Source organism: Epinephelus moara, chromosome 21 (assembly GCF_006386435.1).
Source record: "Epinephelus moara isolate mb chromosome 21, YSFRI_EMoa_1.0, whole genome shotgun sequence".
In the NCBI taxonomy this organism is placed as follows: Eukaryota; Metazoa; Chordata; class Actinopteri; order Perciformes; family Serranidae; genus Epinephelus; species Epinephelus moara.
This window is the reverse complement of record NC_065526.1, coordinates 33,264,009-33,282,017: the sequence shown is the minus strand read 5'-3', so window position 1 is coordinate 33,282,017 and position 18,009 is coordinate 33,264,009. Positions and strand designations below refer to the sequence as shown.

The 18,009-nt window shown below is 39.8% G+C and overlaps 1 protein-coding gene across 5 annotated transcripts in view; it reads right to left on the bottom strand.

The window, feature by feature from the left end:
• LOC126383097 (solute carrier family 12 member 7-like) overlaps nucleotides 1–16,263 on the bottom strand; it is a 43,659-nt gene extending 27,396 nt beyond the window's left edge. For all 5 annotated transcript variants that reach the window (XM_050033530.1, XM_050033528.1, XM_050033529.1 and 2 more), the window contains exons 1-3: nucleotides 15,469–16,263; nucleotides 5,239–5,330; nucleotides 4,502–4,633 (exon numbers count right to left, since the gene is read on the bottom strand). In XM_050033530.1, coding sequence (XP_049889487.1) covers nucleotides 4,502–4,633; nucleotides 5,239–5,330; nucleotides 15,469–15,613 — 369 coding nt within the window. In that variant the 5' untranslated portion in view covers nucleotides 15,614–16,263. The remainder of the gene's footprint in view (nucleotides 1–4,501; nucleotides 4,634–5,238; nucleotides 5,331–15,468) is intronic.
• Between the last annotated feature and the right edge of the window lie 1,746 nt (nucleotides 16,264–18,009).

Here is an 18,009-nt window from a genome sequence, read left to right as displayed (position 1 = left end):
TTTCCGAGAAGGCGTGTCCTTTTCAAAAATGCAAGAGGCGTTGCTTTGTTGCCGGCCGTTTTCGCCGGTGTGTTAAACACACTTTAGAAAGGAGTGTCCCCAGACTATCAGAAGCCGGAGATCTCTGATTGTCTGGTGGCGAGACTAGGGTGAGAGATGCTGACCGACAGCCCAACACTGACCGACTGACTTGGCGTGTTAGGGCCTTAAGGATACATTTGGTGTCAATATCACACAGGGTGTGACAAAGTGGCAGTATTTGATGTCTTGACTCAACTTGACTTTGACTTGATATTAATGACTTCAGACTTGACCTAGACCTGAGACAGATGACTCCAAGGACTTGACTTTTCCTGGTTAAATATTTGCATTTGTCTAAATACTGTTAAGTTTTTGGAACATGACTGGGTGATTTCTAGTGCTACGCATGCAAATCTGGCAAGCTACGAAGGCGCGGCAGACCAGCAGAAGCCAATACACAAGACAGCTATCATGAAGGGGTTTAGTCCAAAATTTATAAAATCTGAATTGAAGCATTATATTGTCGATGACAGAAGTAAGACGAGAACAGCAGTATGCAAGGTCTGCTGCTTAAAAATCACTGACACAACTACCACAACATCCTACATTCACAATAAAAGGTACGTGAATGTGTCTTTTTTTAAGTTGACTTATTAGCTTATTGGCTGGTCAAACATTAGCTAGAATCCTCGCTAAAGCATAAAAAGTGGAAACAGGGGAAAATGCTTGTCTGACTGTCTGAAGGTAACGAAATCTGACTAAAAAAGCTCACTTTTTAACACATTATGAGTAATTTGTTTAATCTATACAAAAGCCTGTGAAAAATTGTCAGGTTGTGGTTTTCACAGGGGAGTCTGTGCTGGGCTGCTTGGATGTTGGACACAGTCACTTCTTGTTTTTTAATATGTTAATGAGTAAGCTTTAAAGCTATGGGTTGGTGTATGTTGTTAGGTTCAGAGTAATGCTGCTTCTCCCTGTTTCCAGTCTTCACGCTAAAATAGAGCTCAGCATTTCCTATTTTATATGAACTGACTGATATGAGAATGGTGTGAATATTTTCATCTAACACTCTGCAAGAAAGCTGAAAGTGTATTTACCTAAATGTAAAACGATTTCTTAAATTTTTTTATTCTTATCCGTGATGACCAACCATAGAGAGACTGACTTTAACAGAGCCCTCTGTGACCCCGTTTATACATGGAGACAGTCCATTTATTCCCACACACAACAGATTTTACAGACCAGGTGATATTTGAATCATACACATCTCCTTAAATACGTATTAACTCTGCACATCACCCCGGACTGGAAACAAAGATATTGTGAAAAAGACACAAGTGGCCTTATGCGAATATTAATGACATGCAGCTTTATCTTTCTGTGTGTAACCCTAACACTATGAGAAGCAGGTGTGCCAGCTGGCTCAGAAGAAAGGAAACACCTCCACTCTCCACCTCCAGCTGGCTCTAAAACACAACTTCCCACACCACAGACACGCTGCAGTTCTCCTCTCTATGAGGACTGAGGGAAGTTCACTAGCCAGACTGAAACACTGTTTTTCAATCTAGCCAACAGTGAGAAGGTGACTGGCGGAGGACACAGTCTGCTACACGCACTCTTTGAGCTGCACTTTGTATTCGAGCAGAAGAAAAGTGTCCATTCTGATCTCAACATTAACATGAATGTTACCAGTCATTTGGGGGATTTCAGGTCTTTTTCCCACGCAGAGCAGGCTGTTCATACCAAACACAGAGTACAAAGGAGATGTTATTGGTCTTGTGACTTTGTTTAAAGGTTGATAGAAACTACAGTTATCAAGATACTATCAAAGACACAATAATAGGTTGTTTGAAAAGCAGTGATGTGTGTGCGACTCTACTGTATGGGTGCCCGGAAGGTGTCACATCATTAGTCAGTTAAAAGTTTATGTGGTCTGGGTGTAGCTCACCCAATAGAGCGTGTACAATTGAGGCTGAGTGTTGACCGCAGCGGCCTGGGCTATTGCTGCATGTCATCCCCTCTATCTCCCCTGCCTTTCCTGTCTCTTTCTGTCCCCATCAACATAATACAGAAATGTTGGGGGGGGGGGGTGGGGGGGGGGAGGGGGAGCAGTGTGTTTGGTTTACCTAGTGATGTATTTTGCCTTTACTGGGTGTTTTTGCTGTGCTGCTCACTTCTGCAGTCTGAGTCACTGTGTCACATGAACACTGAAGTGATTCAGACATTCACTGGTCAGAATATCTTGTGTCTCACTATCTGCCTAAAAATACCTCTGTACTCCCCTTATCTTGGTACCAAACCAACTTCCACTTCTTCTTAGCCCTTTTTGCTTTATTCACCAAAGCTTTCACAGTGGCTAGCCATCTCAATTTTTCAAGTTCAGAGCTGAGAAGCACCCTGACAACTGTTGTGGTACAGGACCTGCAAGACATCTAAGATGTGCCCGATGAATTCAACATTCCACTCTAGAAAATGTGCTAGTGCTTGCAATGCATATTTATATTTCTTTCTAGAGGTGAAACACTCAATCAGTTATTGTTGAAAAACTGAAAATTAATCTGCAACAATTTTCATAATCTAGAAATTTGAGAATTTTTGAAGCTGCCACCTAAGACCTGAGCATACAGGTGCAACCACATCGCAATGGCCGACAAAGAACTCGTGTTATTTTGGAGTGTGCAAGCCACCACAGACCTGTGGATGAAACTATTTTGGACAAGTTAATTGCAGCGCTGGCTAAATGAGTGTAAACTGACCAGTCCAGTCAACACTGTGAAAGCCTCTGGCGATGCAGACCTCCTGCTTATTTCTGTAAACAGAAAACCATTTCCCTCAGCCGAAAGAAAGCGTTTTTATAACTTTATTTCACAGATAAGAAGCAATAAGTTGTTAAGACAATAAAGCCCCCACACAATGGCATTTTAAGTTTAATAAGTCTAATTTATACAGTGTAAAATGCTTGTGTTAAGAACGTTTGCATTTTGTATTTGTGGGGAAAATGTGTCCAGCAAAAGTGCTTTGTCTGTGTATCTTGCGAGTTACATTGAAGCGAATTTGTGTACTTGTGTTTGAAATTGTTCCTGTTAAGCCATATATAAGGTGTGACTTGGGGGTGTAACTGCAGTGCGACACAGACATACTGCCACACAAGTGTATTATGTATTAAAGGGACGTCCTCAGGTTGGCATGTTGTGACCAGTCATACGCCTTACCATTGCAGGGAAAAATACTTTCACCTGCGTGAATCACAGGGAGCAACGAAACTGGAACTCCTGAAAAGTGCTAACACTTTCACATTAACCAGAGATCAGTGGACATCAGAGAGTAATCAAAATTATATCAGAGAAACGACACTTTCTCGAGTGAAACAGTGTAAACCCCAAACCCCTAAGTCATGGTTTAAAGACTATACTGTTGTAGGAGCGCAGCACTGATTTGAAATAAAGAAATTGAAAAGTTAAGATCATAAAGTAAATTTGATGGCATTTATTTGACACTCTGGTAAGAACTGCTTTACCTTGTTATTAAGGAGTTAGAAACTATTTTGAATTGCAAAATAATGGAATTTTAAATATGCGATAAAAATGGGATTGATTGCCATTAACTATTGAAATTCAGCGATTAAACACAGTGAAAAAATTTAATCATTTTATAATGCAATCTATCGGCATACAATAAAAGGGGTCACTGTCCTAATATTTTCTTAATACACTGTATCATCAAGATTGATGTAATACATGATTTAAGAAAATAGGAAGAACAAACGTGAAAAGAAAAAGTAAGATATCAAAGATAAAACTGGCCCCCAAATACATCACAAAGATCCTTTTCATGTTGAACACTAGTTTAGTGGTAATACCCATGTCATCAGTTATAGTGTGTATTTGTCACACAGAAAAGACACAAGTCCAATCTCCAAAATCCAAATCTGAACCACAAGGATTACCCGGCAGTTTACTGTATGTCTTCTGCAGCACAAGCAATACAGAATCTATTAGATCATAAAAGATCTTACAAGATGAAAGACTTAAAGAAACTGGCACGTCTTTCTCACAATACAGTCCATTCTTTAGATATGTTTACAAGCTGCTTTATCTCCTCTTGACATCATCGGAAGGTCAAAGTCTGCAGTAAACAGTACTCAAACTGTATAGAAAGCCTGAGAGACTGCAAAACTGAGAAGCTGGGGTTATATTTGCAGAAACTCATTTACTGCCTATACCTTAAATTAGAAGTCTACACTGTACACAGTGCGACAATGATAGCAGAATGCATTTAAAGGCATATGAGATGCCAAACAGATCCTGTACTAGCACCCTTTGGATTACTGTCCTTTACATTAGAAGAATCATGCCAGAACTGGTTTCTACAGCAAATATGCTGGCTGCTTCAACATAAGAACAATCCCTACTAAAGATCACATAGTCTCAAAAACTTGCAGTATCAAAATTTTCACTGTCTCAGAAAAATAAGTCCGTACCATGACAGCGACCCTTCTGACCCCATCCTCATTCTCTGCCTCCTCATGCTCACGAACACCCTGTGTCAGGTTGGTGTAGTTGGCCAGCTTGTTGAGCAGAGATGATACCATGGGGGTACTGTCCATTTCCTCCTGCAGAGATGGAGAAAAAACAAATAAAATTAAGCATGCAAATTCCTTAAAACCTTAAAACATCTTAACCAGAACCAAGAGGCATCACCACATCACTCCTGTTTTAACTCCCTAACGCGGCTTCCCTTTATGTTTAGATATGATTTTAAGATCTTACTACTTTTAAGGCTCTTTATGGCTTTTCGCCTTGCTGTATTTCTTCCCTTTTAGTACCACATGAGCTTGTACATAGCTTCAGGTCTTGATTCAAAGGTCTTGTATCTGTCGGAGCTTGGACCCAAGGCTCTGGAACAACCTGCCCTGGGAAATACTTAAACCATTTTTTGGACATACTTTTATCAGAGCACTTAACCTGATTTTACTTGAGTTTTTATGTTATTTTACTTGGATTGTCTTTTATTTTCTTAATTCTGCTTTCATCTTCTTCTGTCTTTGGAGCCAGCAACAGTCTGCAACATAATAACATAATCTTCCTGTACCATACAGAAGACATTTGCTGGTTGGAAAATGCAGCTTTTTTTTTTTTTTTTTTTTTTTTTTTTTTTACATGTGCATAAAATACTTAAACAATCATAGACAATGTACATTTGTCATTTCTGTCTCACCTCAAACAGGGCCATGTTCTTGCCTTCATAATAGTGTTCTTGGTCATCATCTGAGTTGATGAATGGACTGGACTCTCTGTGGCTGTCATCTCCTAGTGGGGTACACAGGAAAAACACCCATGCTGTTAGTTGCACACTATTCATAGAGCAGCAAGAGAACAGAGGTTTTGTTCTTGTGTAGTATCCTTAACAGTTGAGGCAGTTCTGGATTGTATTATAAGCAGTGATGAACTATACTACTGGTCCTGGTTGTGTTGTAGTAGTGACAGTACTGGGACCGGACGTAAGGGTGATAAATACATCTCCAAGTGGGTAATTCAAACTATTTAAGAAGCTTAAATTACAACCCATATTTTGTAAGGTGGCGAACTCCAGTGGCCATATTAATTATTACAGCAGAAAAGGAGGAAGTCAGGCAGCGTAGTACATAAAGCGACAAATTCCACTTTGGGAGGTAGGGGAGGTGGTCAAACAAGCACAGGACTTTCACCCAGGAGACTGCCGTTTGTGTCTTTTCTAACACCAAGTTATGTAAAGAACATAATGTAGTACCTTAGTAGAAAGCATAGGCTACGTATTTTTTCTAAACCTCACCTTGTAGTTTTGGTGCAATGGTATTATGGGCTGTTAGGGACATTATTCAGAATGACCATACATATACATGTACTTTTCCCCTTGCATACACATATAAAACCAAACTCATTGACAGACTATACTGAGAACCTCCCACACACATCCCAGTGAAATGCTTGGGTTATCTAGACACAACCCAAATGGAGCCCTCCACAACCACAGCAGCACCAGTGTTGCCAGATTTATAACAGTTATTGTATTTGTCCAATAATTTTGCTCTCTGTACAATATCCAATCAATAATGAAAAAAAGTCATAATGTACGATAATTCCACACATTCTCATCCCAACCTCATTATATATCGCCGCTTGGTCATGGACTTTTCATGTCGACATACGATGTGCAAGGTAGCCTGGGTGCGGCTGTTGTTGACAGTGGGGGACACCTGTCAGATTCAGCCTGTTACATGCATTGTGTCTTTTCAAAACACACTTACAGTTTCACAGGAAACGTGCAGTTTGCATTCAAAATAAACGTACTATGTTGGTACAACACCACAAATTGATGTTTTTTTTCCCTTCAACAGCAAACGCATATGATTGGTTTTAGGCAACAAAAGCGCATGGTTAGGTTTAAAAAAAAAAATTTAGAGTTTGGCTTTACAAACATATAGGAAGCAAGTACAGGCCTCTTGAGTGAAAGTCGGTGATTGTTGGACCCATCCACCACCCCTTACAACCACCCTACTCGGATTTTTCACCCACTTAACTTGCGTTCATGTCTGGCTGCATTTCCCCTGACGCTGTCAGGTGCCATTACACACTAATGGAGCCTAGCTGTGTATCATGCCAATGTGAAAGGATGGCTTTTTTCGTTGGTGTTTGACATGGAAGTCACTGCCCAAGCGCCGGTATTCAATGACCGGGTTGCAATTAGTACTTGGTTTAAGTCTGTGCTGTCTCATTTTAATTTATTGCCTAATATGATCAGGACAGTCAAATTTAGATTCTACGTCTGTGTTTACGCTTCTCTTCTAACATGACCTCCTTCCAGCCAGTCATGCTTGGTGTAGGCAATGATGAACGTGGCTCAAAAACTTTCTCACCAAGGTATGCTGCATTCAAGTCAAGTTGTTTTGAATGCACAAGCAAACCCAGTTATTTATTTATTTAATTAGCTTAGTTCATGACCTTAGCCGTTCTCATGCAGATAGGCAGCCAGTTGTGCTGTTATTTAATCTAATTTTGCAATGTTAGGCTATTACAAAAATCAAAGATACAATAATTTTAAGTCTCTGGCACCATAACATTTCCCATTTGGCAACACTGGGCAGCACACCCTGTAAAGCTAATGTTGACATTAGCTAAAACTGCTACAGCAGTCAATAGTCAAATTTTGTGAGTTTATTCTTGTCAGACATGACTTATAGTTGGTCAGTGTTGTCAAAAGAAACGTTACAGAGAATACAATGCCACCTTTGATTAATTTTAATTGTTTGAATGAATAAAAACGTCATGGTATACTTTAGCTGATAAATATCTGTTTTGAGAAAGGTTAGATGAGCGGTTTGCCCTTTATATGGGCTAGTTTTTTGTACATAAATAATATATTATGATGGTAAAAGAAAGCATAGATAATAGTATTTTTTGTCTTATTTCATTTAACGTTTAACAGAATATGAACCTGAATAACATTATCAGAAACTATATTATCATGGAGGTCCTTATTAATAAACCAGGCTACATAGTTTGAAAAATTATATATAGATGTTGTCAGATACCTCTTGACTTGTGTCAGTCATTTACCTTTTTAAGGATGTTTTTGTTTTTGCCTGTGTAAAAGCCTTGTGGTATGGGACCAGTGAATCATTCAGCATATGGCTTCACCTGTAACAGCCCAAGCGACTGCGTACATATCAAAGCACTCCATACTTCATACCACTTGTGTGAGAGCTTTTTGTTCTAAAACTTTATGATAATAGAGTTCCACGCTGCTTATAGAGGGTCAGGGGTCAAGACAACAGACAAGTTAAGCCTTTTGCCTTTTGCTACAATCAGCTTTTGTAAGGACAAAGCTGCACAGAGTATCCTTACATTAAGATATGTCTTTCAAACTGCTTCTCAATCTGGTTTCTTTTGCCCCTGGTTGTCATGCAATGGTCTCACTTTATTAGGTTTGGTATTTATCACACTAGATCACACTGTTGTCAGCTCATCTTTAGAACCCAAGGCCTACTAGTGATTCGTAGATCACTGAAGAGCATTTAATAAGAACAGGCACATGACATTGTGTGGATTGAGCCGGGAAGTCCCTCAGCGGGCACCGAGCCCAGAATTTCTGCACACTGGTCTGTTATCAGTGTTAGCTTGTGGCATTCTGTGGCGACTTTGTATCCATGACACAAGGGAATGCAAAGACTGAACAAAGGGAACAGAGAAGTAGGATGACTTGTCTGTCTTTGTTTGCAGAGAGATGAATATTCATCTCAACAGACTATGTCACCGATAGTTTATGACACATCATGATGTGGGCACAGTTAATCTCAAACAAAAACATACTGCAAGTTGGATGATGACAGTGTGTCAGGAGCATGGCAGTATGTGAACATCTGCATATTCCTCCAAAGATGTCACACTGAGAGACATCAGAAAGCATTTGTTTTCCTCTTCCAGGAGCACAGGGACATTTTTATATAACTGTACACTGAAAAACATATTGGAAATACTAAAGAAACAAACAAGAAAGAAGCTGTAATTAACTGTCACATTGGTTAGCGAATACCTACGGATTATCTTTGAATATTCCCCTCAGTGAAACCCCCAGGATGTAAGATGTAGTGTGAAAACAACTATAACATAGTAACTGCAGGCATAAGCTAACTTGTTGATAGATGTTTTGGCATTGTGATGAATTATAGACATTTCATAACAATGGACACATACATACTGCCATACATGTACGCACATACCAAGCCCGTAGCCATGCAATCAATGCTGGGGGACCATATCTGTCGGGGGGGTCTGTCCTCTCTGTTGTACATGGTATTTCAACTAGCAAAACACACAATAGTCTAACTCACTAGAATGTCTCTTCTATAGCATACTTAGCAATATGCAGAAGTACAGTAAAGTGCACCCGCAGCTGGGTCCTTGAACATGATCCCTTGTAATGATGTTACAGAATTGCTGAGCTGTCTGTTGGACTCTAGAGTCAGACTAACACACAAACATATATGTGCATGGATGGATTCCTGAAAAGAGGGCAAGTGTCAAAATACCTCACAGGACACATAATGACCTCAAAGAGACCCAAATGTGTAGAGCAACACATAAAACAACCACAAGGAGACACTATATGACTATTAATAGACACTCAACCACACAGAGATGCAGAATGACTACAAAAAGATGTAAAACAAACACAAAGTCTGTGTGTCTTGCTCCTGTGTAGGAAAGGTGGTGGTTCCCTTTGCATGTCTGTGCCCAGGGGGCCATTGTTTCATAATCCACCCATGTATATGTGTGCACCTTCACTAAATGTTAATTCCCTAATATTGACCTTCAAAACCAACCACTTCAGCTAAACTCTCACCTTTACAAAAGTGTATTCTGATTTATAGCTATGTCCTGACTTCATCCTACTGTTCCACAAGATCCACATTCTTACAGAATGATGACATCTTGAAAAAGTGTCTCTCTCATACTCAAACATAATTCTTTCATTTGCTTTCACAAAATCCAACAGTTTGAAAAGCTTCCCATGCAGTAATTGTGTGAACCAGCAGATGTCCATATCCATTATGCGCATCAGCAGGGTGTCCTGAAGGTTCATTTCACAGTGTGCATCACAACAGATACAAAATAGACTTGTACAACATGTTAAGTTGAGTCACAAAAATAAGTAGAGGACTGTGTTGGTTGTCACATTCATTAGATTTCACTCCCTAGGGAGAGTGTTAAAAAATTTCAGTACTGAAATTTTCAGAATTGGGTCAGAGGTTACCTACAAGGTCATATCAGGAGTAAGGCACTTGACACTAAGGTGAAAGGACTTTTAGTGTTTCCGTGTCAAAATGTAAAGATCCAGCTCGTCTGTGTTTTTCTTTTGGCTTTCACACATGCGGGTTAATTACAAAACAATTATCACCATCAAAAAGTACAAAGGGATATGTATAGATTAGACATGTTCAGATATAGTTTCAACATTTGGTTGTTAGCTTAGTTACTAGTAAAATATTCCAGTCGGGAATGCTTGTTCTATTCTCTTTGGGGTTGGTTGTCACATGATTTTTCCTGTGTATGTTCTCTCAATGCATATGCTGGTTATGTTGTTACATTACCGTAAAGAGTTTCAATGAAAATGAACTTTTTAAATTAAAGTTTAAGTTTGCCTATGTATTTTTATTTTTCCCTGTTAAAATAACAGGGACAACCAACCCCATAATGTTTGACTACCAACCTCATGATGGAGATGGCTGTCATAAGCACACAAGACGTATGTGACAGTCTTTTGAACACAGTAAGTTTAAAGAGAGTAAGGATGCAGATTTTAAGGGGTTCAAATGAGAGTAAAAAGAGCGAAAAAAAACCCCATTCTCCCCTACTTCTGTATCTCCTCTGCTTTTTGGCTTCTTTTGGTAGCTTATAAAGCACGAAAGACCATTTGTGTGGTAAACATGATGAGCCTATTGAGGACACCTTACAGGATTTCTGGGTATTGGAGTTTAAAAGTTTGTTACGGCTGCCATTTTGAATTATTAGAGCAATGGAGTGCCAAATGGCTGAACCAGCAATTAGTCAAAGTCTAAGTTGTATAATGGGTCACAGACGTGATAGTTCATGTACTCTGCTGTGACAAACACATAACTCTAACCATGCACACCCTATACGGTTCAGTGAGTGTCAAACTGGCTTGTTGAGGAACTACAAAAGTGACAATCCAACTAAACAAAAGTCACTAAAAATAAACTTCCTTTAAAATCCCTGCACTATTGGCAGTCAGCCCGCCACACCAGGCTAACACATGGAAAACAATGCTACATATGATTAACATCCTTTTCCGCAGCACAGTTGCTAGAAGTGCCTGTGTTCAGTGCCCAGGGGAAAGGACATGACGATAAAGGAATCAAACTGCCCTTAACAAACAAAACACCACTTTTCACACAGGCTTTGGGAAGTTTGTCTCATTGAGCACCTTATACCTAGTAGAGTTGGAAGGCTATTCTCATCCTGAAGGGTAAAGACAGAAGTAAGTGCAATATGGTGTTTATGGTTTTAATAGGCTATTCAAAGGTAGATAATTGATTACTACATATTTAATACCCACTCTGCAGTTACTATAAATAGTCACTGAGGATTTTAAACAGAGTTACCAGAGCAGTTTGACATTTTGGGAAATACCCTAATTTGCCTTGGGAGTCTGGTGGTGGTTAGATGAGAAGATCAATACCATTTTCATGTCTATACAGGAAACGTGAATCTACCACAGACAGCCAGTTAGCTTAGCTTAGCAAAACACCTAGAAACAGGAAAAAAGCTAGCCAGGCTCTGTCAGTGTTTACAAAATTTGCCTACCAGTCGGTGTTGTCAACTTTTTTCCAATGAAAGTGGCTAGCACTAGCTCTGAGAGTTGCAAAGACTCGCCAGATGACTCAGTACTGATGGCGGAGAGCCGTGGACTGCGGATACTCTAAGCAACATGCATTGGAGTAAATTACAATATATTTCTTTTTTCTTCCCTAAAGGTCTGAATAAGTAGCTAAATTTGTTTATAGTGGCCTTTTAGAGATAACGTCGCTCAGGAGGTCTGCAAAATAGCAAAATCTAGCAAGAAAGTTGCCAAGAAGGCAACCTTGCTACCAGTACCTTCAAGTCTGTTTACACTAGACAGAGCTAGGCTAGCTGTTTCTCTGTTTCAAGTCTTTGTGCTAAGCTAAGCTAACGAGCTTCTGGCCATAGCTCATATTTACCATACAGACTTGACAGTGGTATTGATATTTTTGTCTCTCTCTCTCTCTCTCTCTCTCTCTCTCTCTCTCTCTCTGTAGCATTCGATAACCCAGTGTTGCTTTCACTCCATTCTCTGTTTATTAGAATATTTAATCAAAATTTTCTTCATTCATGTTTGTCTATGTGCAGTTTGCCATTAAAAAATAGCCTATATTTGACCTCAGATCAATTTTAAACATCATTTTTTAATTAATTTTAGTGCATCTTAATTTAAAAAAAAAAAAAAAGCAATCCTAAAGTGAAAAACTTTGGATTATATATATTTAACCCAACTTCAATTTTTGCCTTTCTTTTAATATATAGAAAAAAGGTTTCTTAAGACTTGTAACACCTTAGAACATATGTATACAATTCTGCAAGCAGTATCCTAAGTGGAACAATATGAAACATGACACTGGTCATAGGAAACTGCTTTGGAAAATGACTATACTGAGATGTTATTGTTTATACAGATGACATCTTGTCTAATCAGCACTGTGAGTACATGTGGGTGCATGACTTCTTGAACACTGCATGTTTCGTTACTTCTGCCTTAACAATGAAAGACATAAAGTGTGAAAGTACCCACTGTACCGCCACTGATAAAGAGTCAAATTATAGTTTGCAGGGTTGCCATCAAAGGGATAGTTTGTTTTAAAAGTGTCTTTTTATTTTTTTTCCTAAAGTGTAACTCATTTTTCTCATCAAGTACAGTTTACTCATCACTCATCACTCTATCATGTCTTTAGAGGATATCTCTAAAATCTGAAAAAATAACCCTGATGATGTCATCAGGGTTATTTTGGCTAAGGGTTTAGACACATTTTTAAAGGGTAATTCCACCAACTATACACCTTAAAGTTTGTTTTTAATGTGTTTGGGAAATAGTACATAAAGCATTTTGTGGCTCCAGAGGCAGCTGTGTGAAACATTTATAAAAACTAATTGATCAATCATGTGATGTTACTTATCACATGTATGAAAAAAAAAATCTGAGGGTGTGGTGTTAAAAAGAGGAGCACTTTTATCTATCTTTGTAGCCCACACCTTATCTCTGCTTGAGGCTGGCAGCTCAAGGCTATATTAGCTGCTACTAGCACAACACACCCAAATCTCTAACAGTGCTATATGCATTCGAGTGGGCAATGGCTGCAGGTTTTGACAAGTTGTGCTGAACAATTGATCATATTTTCAAGGTCATTGTGATACGAGAATGCATGATCAACTGCCTGCAACATCCCCATCAGGGTCCAAAATTAACACCTACAAAATATACTACATTTTCCGCTTGACAAGTTAATCTCAGAAGGCTTGTGTTTTCATTTAAGGTTGTGTTTACGGTTGTCCTGTTCTGTCTGTCTGTGCTGGAGGTATGCAAATTTATTTTTCCTAGGATAGCGTAGACATGACCTGCCTTACTTTGCCTCTGCTTACACTGACATTCTTACCCTAACCAATCTCACTCCTCTTACCTAAACCTAATCAACCCAACCAGCAAAGGCAACAAGTTTTAGCCAGTCAGAGGGAGAGTAGGGCAGGGCTTTGCAATCCTAGGAAAAGTAAAATTGTGTTACAGACTTCAAAGTACATTCAAGCGCACCTTGTAAACTCAGTAATCCATTAGTAATTAGATGCTACAATCATAACAATATACAATTCATTTCTTCATAGGCAGATTTTAAAAATTCTATTTAAAAAAATCATATCAAAATTGTTATAAGCAAACTCCACGATATTTTTGTACAAGTGGTACCTTTGTGATAATTTTCAGATTGTTACTGCAGCAACATGCATTCATTTTGGTCAGTAAAATAAGCATGTTCAAAATAATTTTATTTCTTTACTCAGGCGTTAAACACTGATGCCACCTTTTGCAGCATTATGATATGTGGACGGGCAGCATCAGAGCATAATGCTCTCAATTGCACCTGTCGCTGCGGTATGATACACCACTTGATGGCATCAGTTTGAAATGCTGTTGATAATGACATCATATAATGAGCTGGAATGTCCCTGTAGGGTAAGTGGGAGAGTTGGTGGATGGGTCCAACAAACCCCTTGCTTTCACCCAGGAGCTGAGTGGTTGCTTGCAATGAAGAGCCAATCCATGATGGGTTTGTTTTTTTAATAAACCTGACCATGTGCATTTGTTGAGGTCTGAAGTTGATTGTGGCATCCCAGAAAATCAACAGCAGATGCAAAAGGATAACCTGTAATATTTAGATGTGAAAGTCCACTGACACAGCGGCGATATGTGATCACTTGGGATGAGAACATGTTGGCTATTCAGTATTTGGGGTCTGTGTTAGCAGTGTGTCTATTAAAGCAGAGAGCCTTAGGAACCATATACACACACTTTAATATTTGTTTATTAATTGTGAGCCATATTGCATGTGTAGCATACTGTCACGTGACGTATATGATGAATGTAGGTGATGTTACATTACATTAGAAACAAACATACTTATTTTAACTCAAAGCATGATGTTTTTTTTCTAAACCTAACCATGTACTTTTGTTGCCTAAAACCTGAGAAAGTAAACCTTAAAACGAAGTTCCTTTACTTATGTTCTGAGTTTCTTTTGTAATGTATACAGTCTGTATAATGAGTAGAAATTGTACATTTCCTGTAAAAATGTGAGTTTAATTTGGAAAGACACTGCATACCTGCAAACCTGAATTAACACGCCATCCCTGAATGTCCAAATCTGAAGCTGGAGAGGAACCTAGCCCATCATATTTCCATGTGGATTTTCAAGTTGGAAGTGTGAATGTGTAGAGTGGCTAAACTAAATTCATAATCCAATCATTGATGAGACAAAATAAAATAAAAGCATTATGTAGTGTTATATAGCAGATATCTCTAGCTGCCATCTCAGCTTTTGACTCCAGTGCAATACATTATTATTATTAGTATTATTATCAATAATAACAATAACAATAAAAATAATAATATCAAGGCTGAAATAGATGTAGAAACTACATTTTCTGCAAGCATTTTGTGAAGATTATCCAAAGTAAGTGTGAATCATCTGCATTTTTTAAGTATTGTGTACTGTGGGTCTGTTGGAGGTAAAATAATCAATCTTAAAATGTGTAAAATGAGGATAAAACAACATTTCTAACTTTCTATTGTTACACAGTTTGCCCATCTTAAAATGTTACACCCACCTTTTTTGCTACATCTGAGCTCTCTGCATGTTCTATACAGCCCCACACTACAGTCATGATAAAGCAAAGGGCCCAAACCACTGATTTGCACATGGTGAAGTAACAACAACACACAGTTCCCCCTTACTAGCACACCAATCATGCTGCCCTGCAAGTTCTAGCTAGCTGAATCACGTCACTGAAAAGCTGAGTGTGTGTATTTGTTTGTTTGTGTGTGTGTGTGTATGTGTGTGTGTGTGTGTGTGTGTGTGTGTGTGTACAGTATGTGCCTGCCATAGCATGTATGTGGCTGCTTGTGTCAGCGTGTTTCCGTTTGTACTTGTTCAATTACACAATGACGCATGCAGTTTAACAAACACATACATTTAACACATCTTTCACCCAGTGCATGCTGGCATACGTTCCAGCTCCCACATGACCCTCAGGAGAAATAGGAGGGTATTCAAAGCAGACTTCCCTAAGTGTATGAGCATGTTTTTAATGTACACTGTATTCCTACCTGAATGAGATCCTCCATCATCCTCCCCAAATATTTTGCCCAAACTAACTGGTTTGCCACTTCCAGCTGCAACCGCGCTGTTGCTGCCACTGTTGCTGCCGCTGTCTGCGTCCTCCACTGGCACTACAGTGAAGTTGGTGGGCATCTTGGCTCTTCAGATGTCCAGAAGAAAGCAGGAAGGGTTGTCAAGTGACAACAACCAGGAGGGCACTAGCTTCTGAACTTTCCCCTCCACAGGAAAAGGAAGAAAAGATCCAAAGTGAGTCAAACCAAGGCCTTGGTGAGGCAGCTAAAGCTTTAGTTTGACCTCCACATGGCACTCATTCTATATCTTGTGTTTCATTTCTTTTTGTAATGGGATCCAGTGTCCTATAAACTCAGGGTGAAAGTGCCGCCTCCTGTTCATGAGTAAGGCCAAAGTCCTGCAGAGTACCTCTTCACTCTCTCTCCTTGTTCCTTTCCCTCCCTTTTCCCCCCACTGCTTCAAGACTATTGCCCCATGTGACCCTCTATTTACCATATGAAGAGAGTGTGAGTCAGTACATGGAGAGCCCTACAGCTCCTCCCATTACTCTGACTGCCCCGCTTCTCTCACTCACACCTTAGTAGAGCCAAAAGGTACATACAAACTCTGGAGTGTCTATAAAAGTATCCAAAGTGTCTATAAAATCCTCCTTGGCTGAAAACAAAAGAGTCTGCTCATATTTAACACGGATAATCCAAACACAAACTTCTGTCCTTTTGCCTTTGATTTTGTTTCCTCCTCTCCCTTCACTGGTAGTTTCCGTCTCTGGTTTCCTCCAGGTAATGGGTGTTACCTTTCCCACAGTGCATTATGGGTAGCAGTGAAGTGTTGAGCATAGAAAGACAGCTCATGCTCACATGCGCACAAGCATTGTGCCTACAAAGGAAACAGCTTGGCAACCTTGGAAACTGACTTTCCTTTGAATTCCGGGTAACATCAGAGATAACAAAGGACAGACCCAGGAGAACAGGACTGAGCTTTGAATAACAATGGACACAAGTAAACATGAATTGTTTTTAGCTTGTGGGGTCTTAATGGCAACTCTTAAGCAAGGTTTTCTCAAAGAGCAGGGACATTTATCTTGATGTTCTGTAAGCTTTAAACAAAAGCTCCTTTAGGAGAACACTGAGTTGGCCCACTGTGTACAGTGTGAGTGTGTATTTTTGTGTTTTATCAGCTGAATGTCTTCATCAGTCACTATTTATCTGAAGCATTTATGCTGGACACTTTAATACAGTGTTATAGTAAATATGACCAGACTTGATTTGCCATTTTTGTTGTCATGTTGAAACTTACTGTAGTAGACAAATGAATAGCCAGTGACAATAAACACTGTTTTATTTTATTTATTTTATTACGCTTTTTCTAGAATACTTCCACTATGTAGACCTGTATGTTTAATGTCTTTTTTTTTAATGATTTTATTTATTTTATGTATTTTTACATCATAATGTGTCATGGAAAATCTAACAAATGAAAAATAACATTAAAGCCCCTACAAGGAACTTTCATGTTGAGTTGATTTTGGCAACCCTGTGGACAAAAGCGGTAGTGTTTTGCCAGAATGAAGCCTACATTTCCCATGAGCTCTAGTGCGTATTGTCGTAAAGACGCTTACCTGGCTCGCGCATGTGTTTGTTTTGGGGATGAATGAAACAACAAGACGGGAAAACTTTGGGACGGGATCCCAGCTCACCTCTGCCACGCCCCAGCTCCACCTCTCCAGCATAAGCGCCACCGCCGCTGGGGCCAGCGGTCGGCTGGTAAGGCTGAAGGCCTGTTTGGCGAGCACTTCGACGGCTTCTTGGACTGAGTATGGAGCGGTGCCTCGTCTCTTTATTTCTCGGCACTCACTGGACTCTGTCGACCCCTGGCTGGTACCTGTGTTGGCCCAGATGAGGTGTTCCAGCCCCTGCTCTCCTCATCCCCGCTGGCGCGGGGTGAATCTGCGCAACCTGCGGCCTCTGTGTGTGGCTCCCCGGACAGCTAACGCCGTGTACCCGCCAGCTCCTGCCAGGATTGGGCTGGTAAATTCTAGATCGCTAGCGAACAAAATGTTTATGAAGGATTTCCTGACTTCCCGAGGATTGGATTTTCTCTGTGTGACTGAGTCGTGGCTGACTGTTGGTGAGTCCAGTGCTTTCACAGAACTTTTACCCGATGATTGCTGCTATTTTAACTCCCTGCGGACGTCGGGTCGAGAAGGAGTAAGAGTAACTAAATGTAAGCAGCTAGGTAAGATGAAGTGTGCCGTNGTGAGTCCAGTGCTTTCACAGAACTTTTACCCGATGATTGCTGCTATTTTAACTCCCCACGGACGTCAGGTCGAGGAGGAGGAATAGCGACTATTTATAAGAGTCACTGAATGTAAGCAGCTAGGTAAGATGACGTGTGCCGTCTGAGTGCCGTAAATCGCTTCGTCCTGGAAGCGACTTGGAGCGGACCCGGAGACAGTTTCCTAAAGGTATGGATATACACTATATAGAAATAGCTTATCTTCACACCGATGGTCTCAT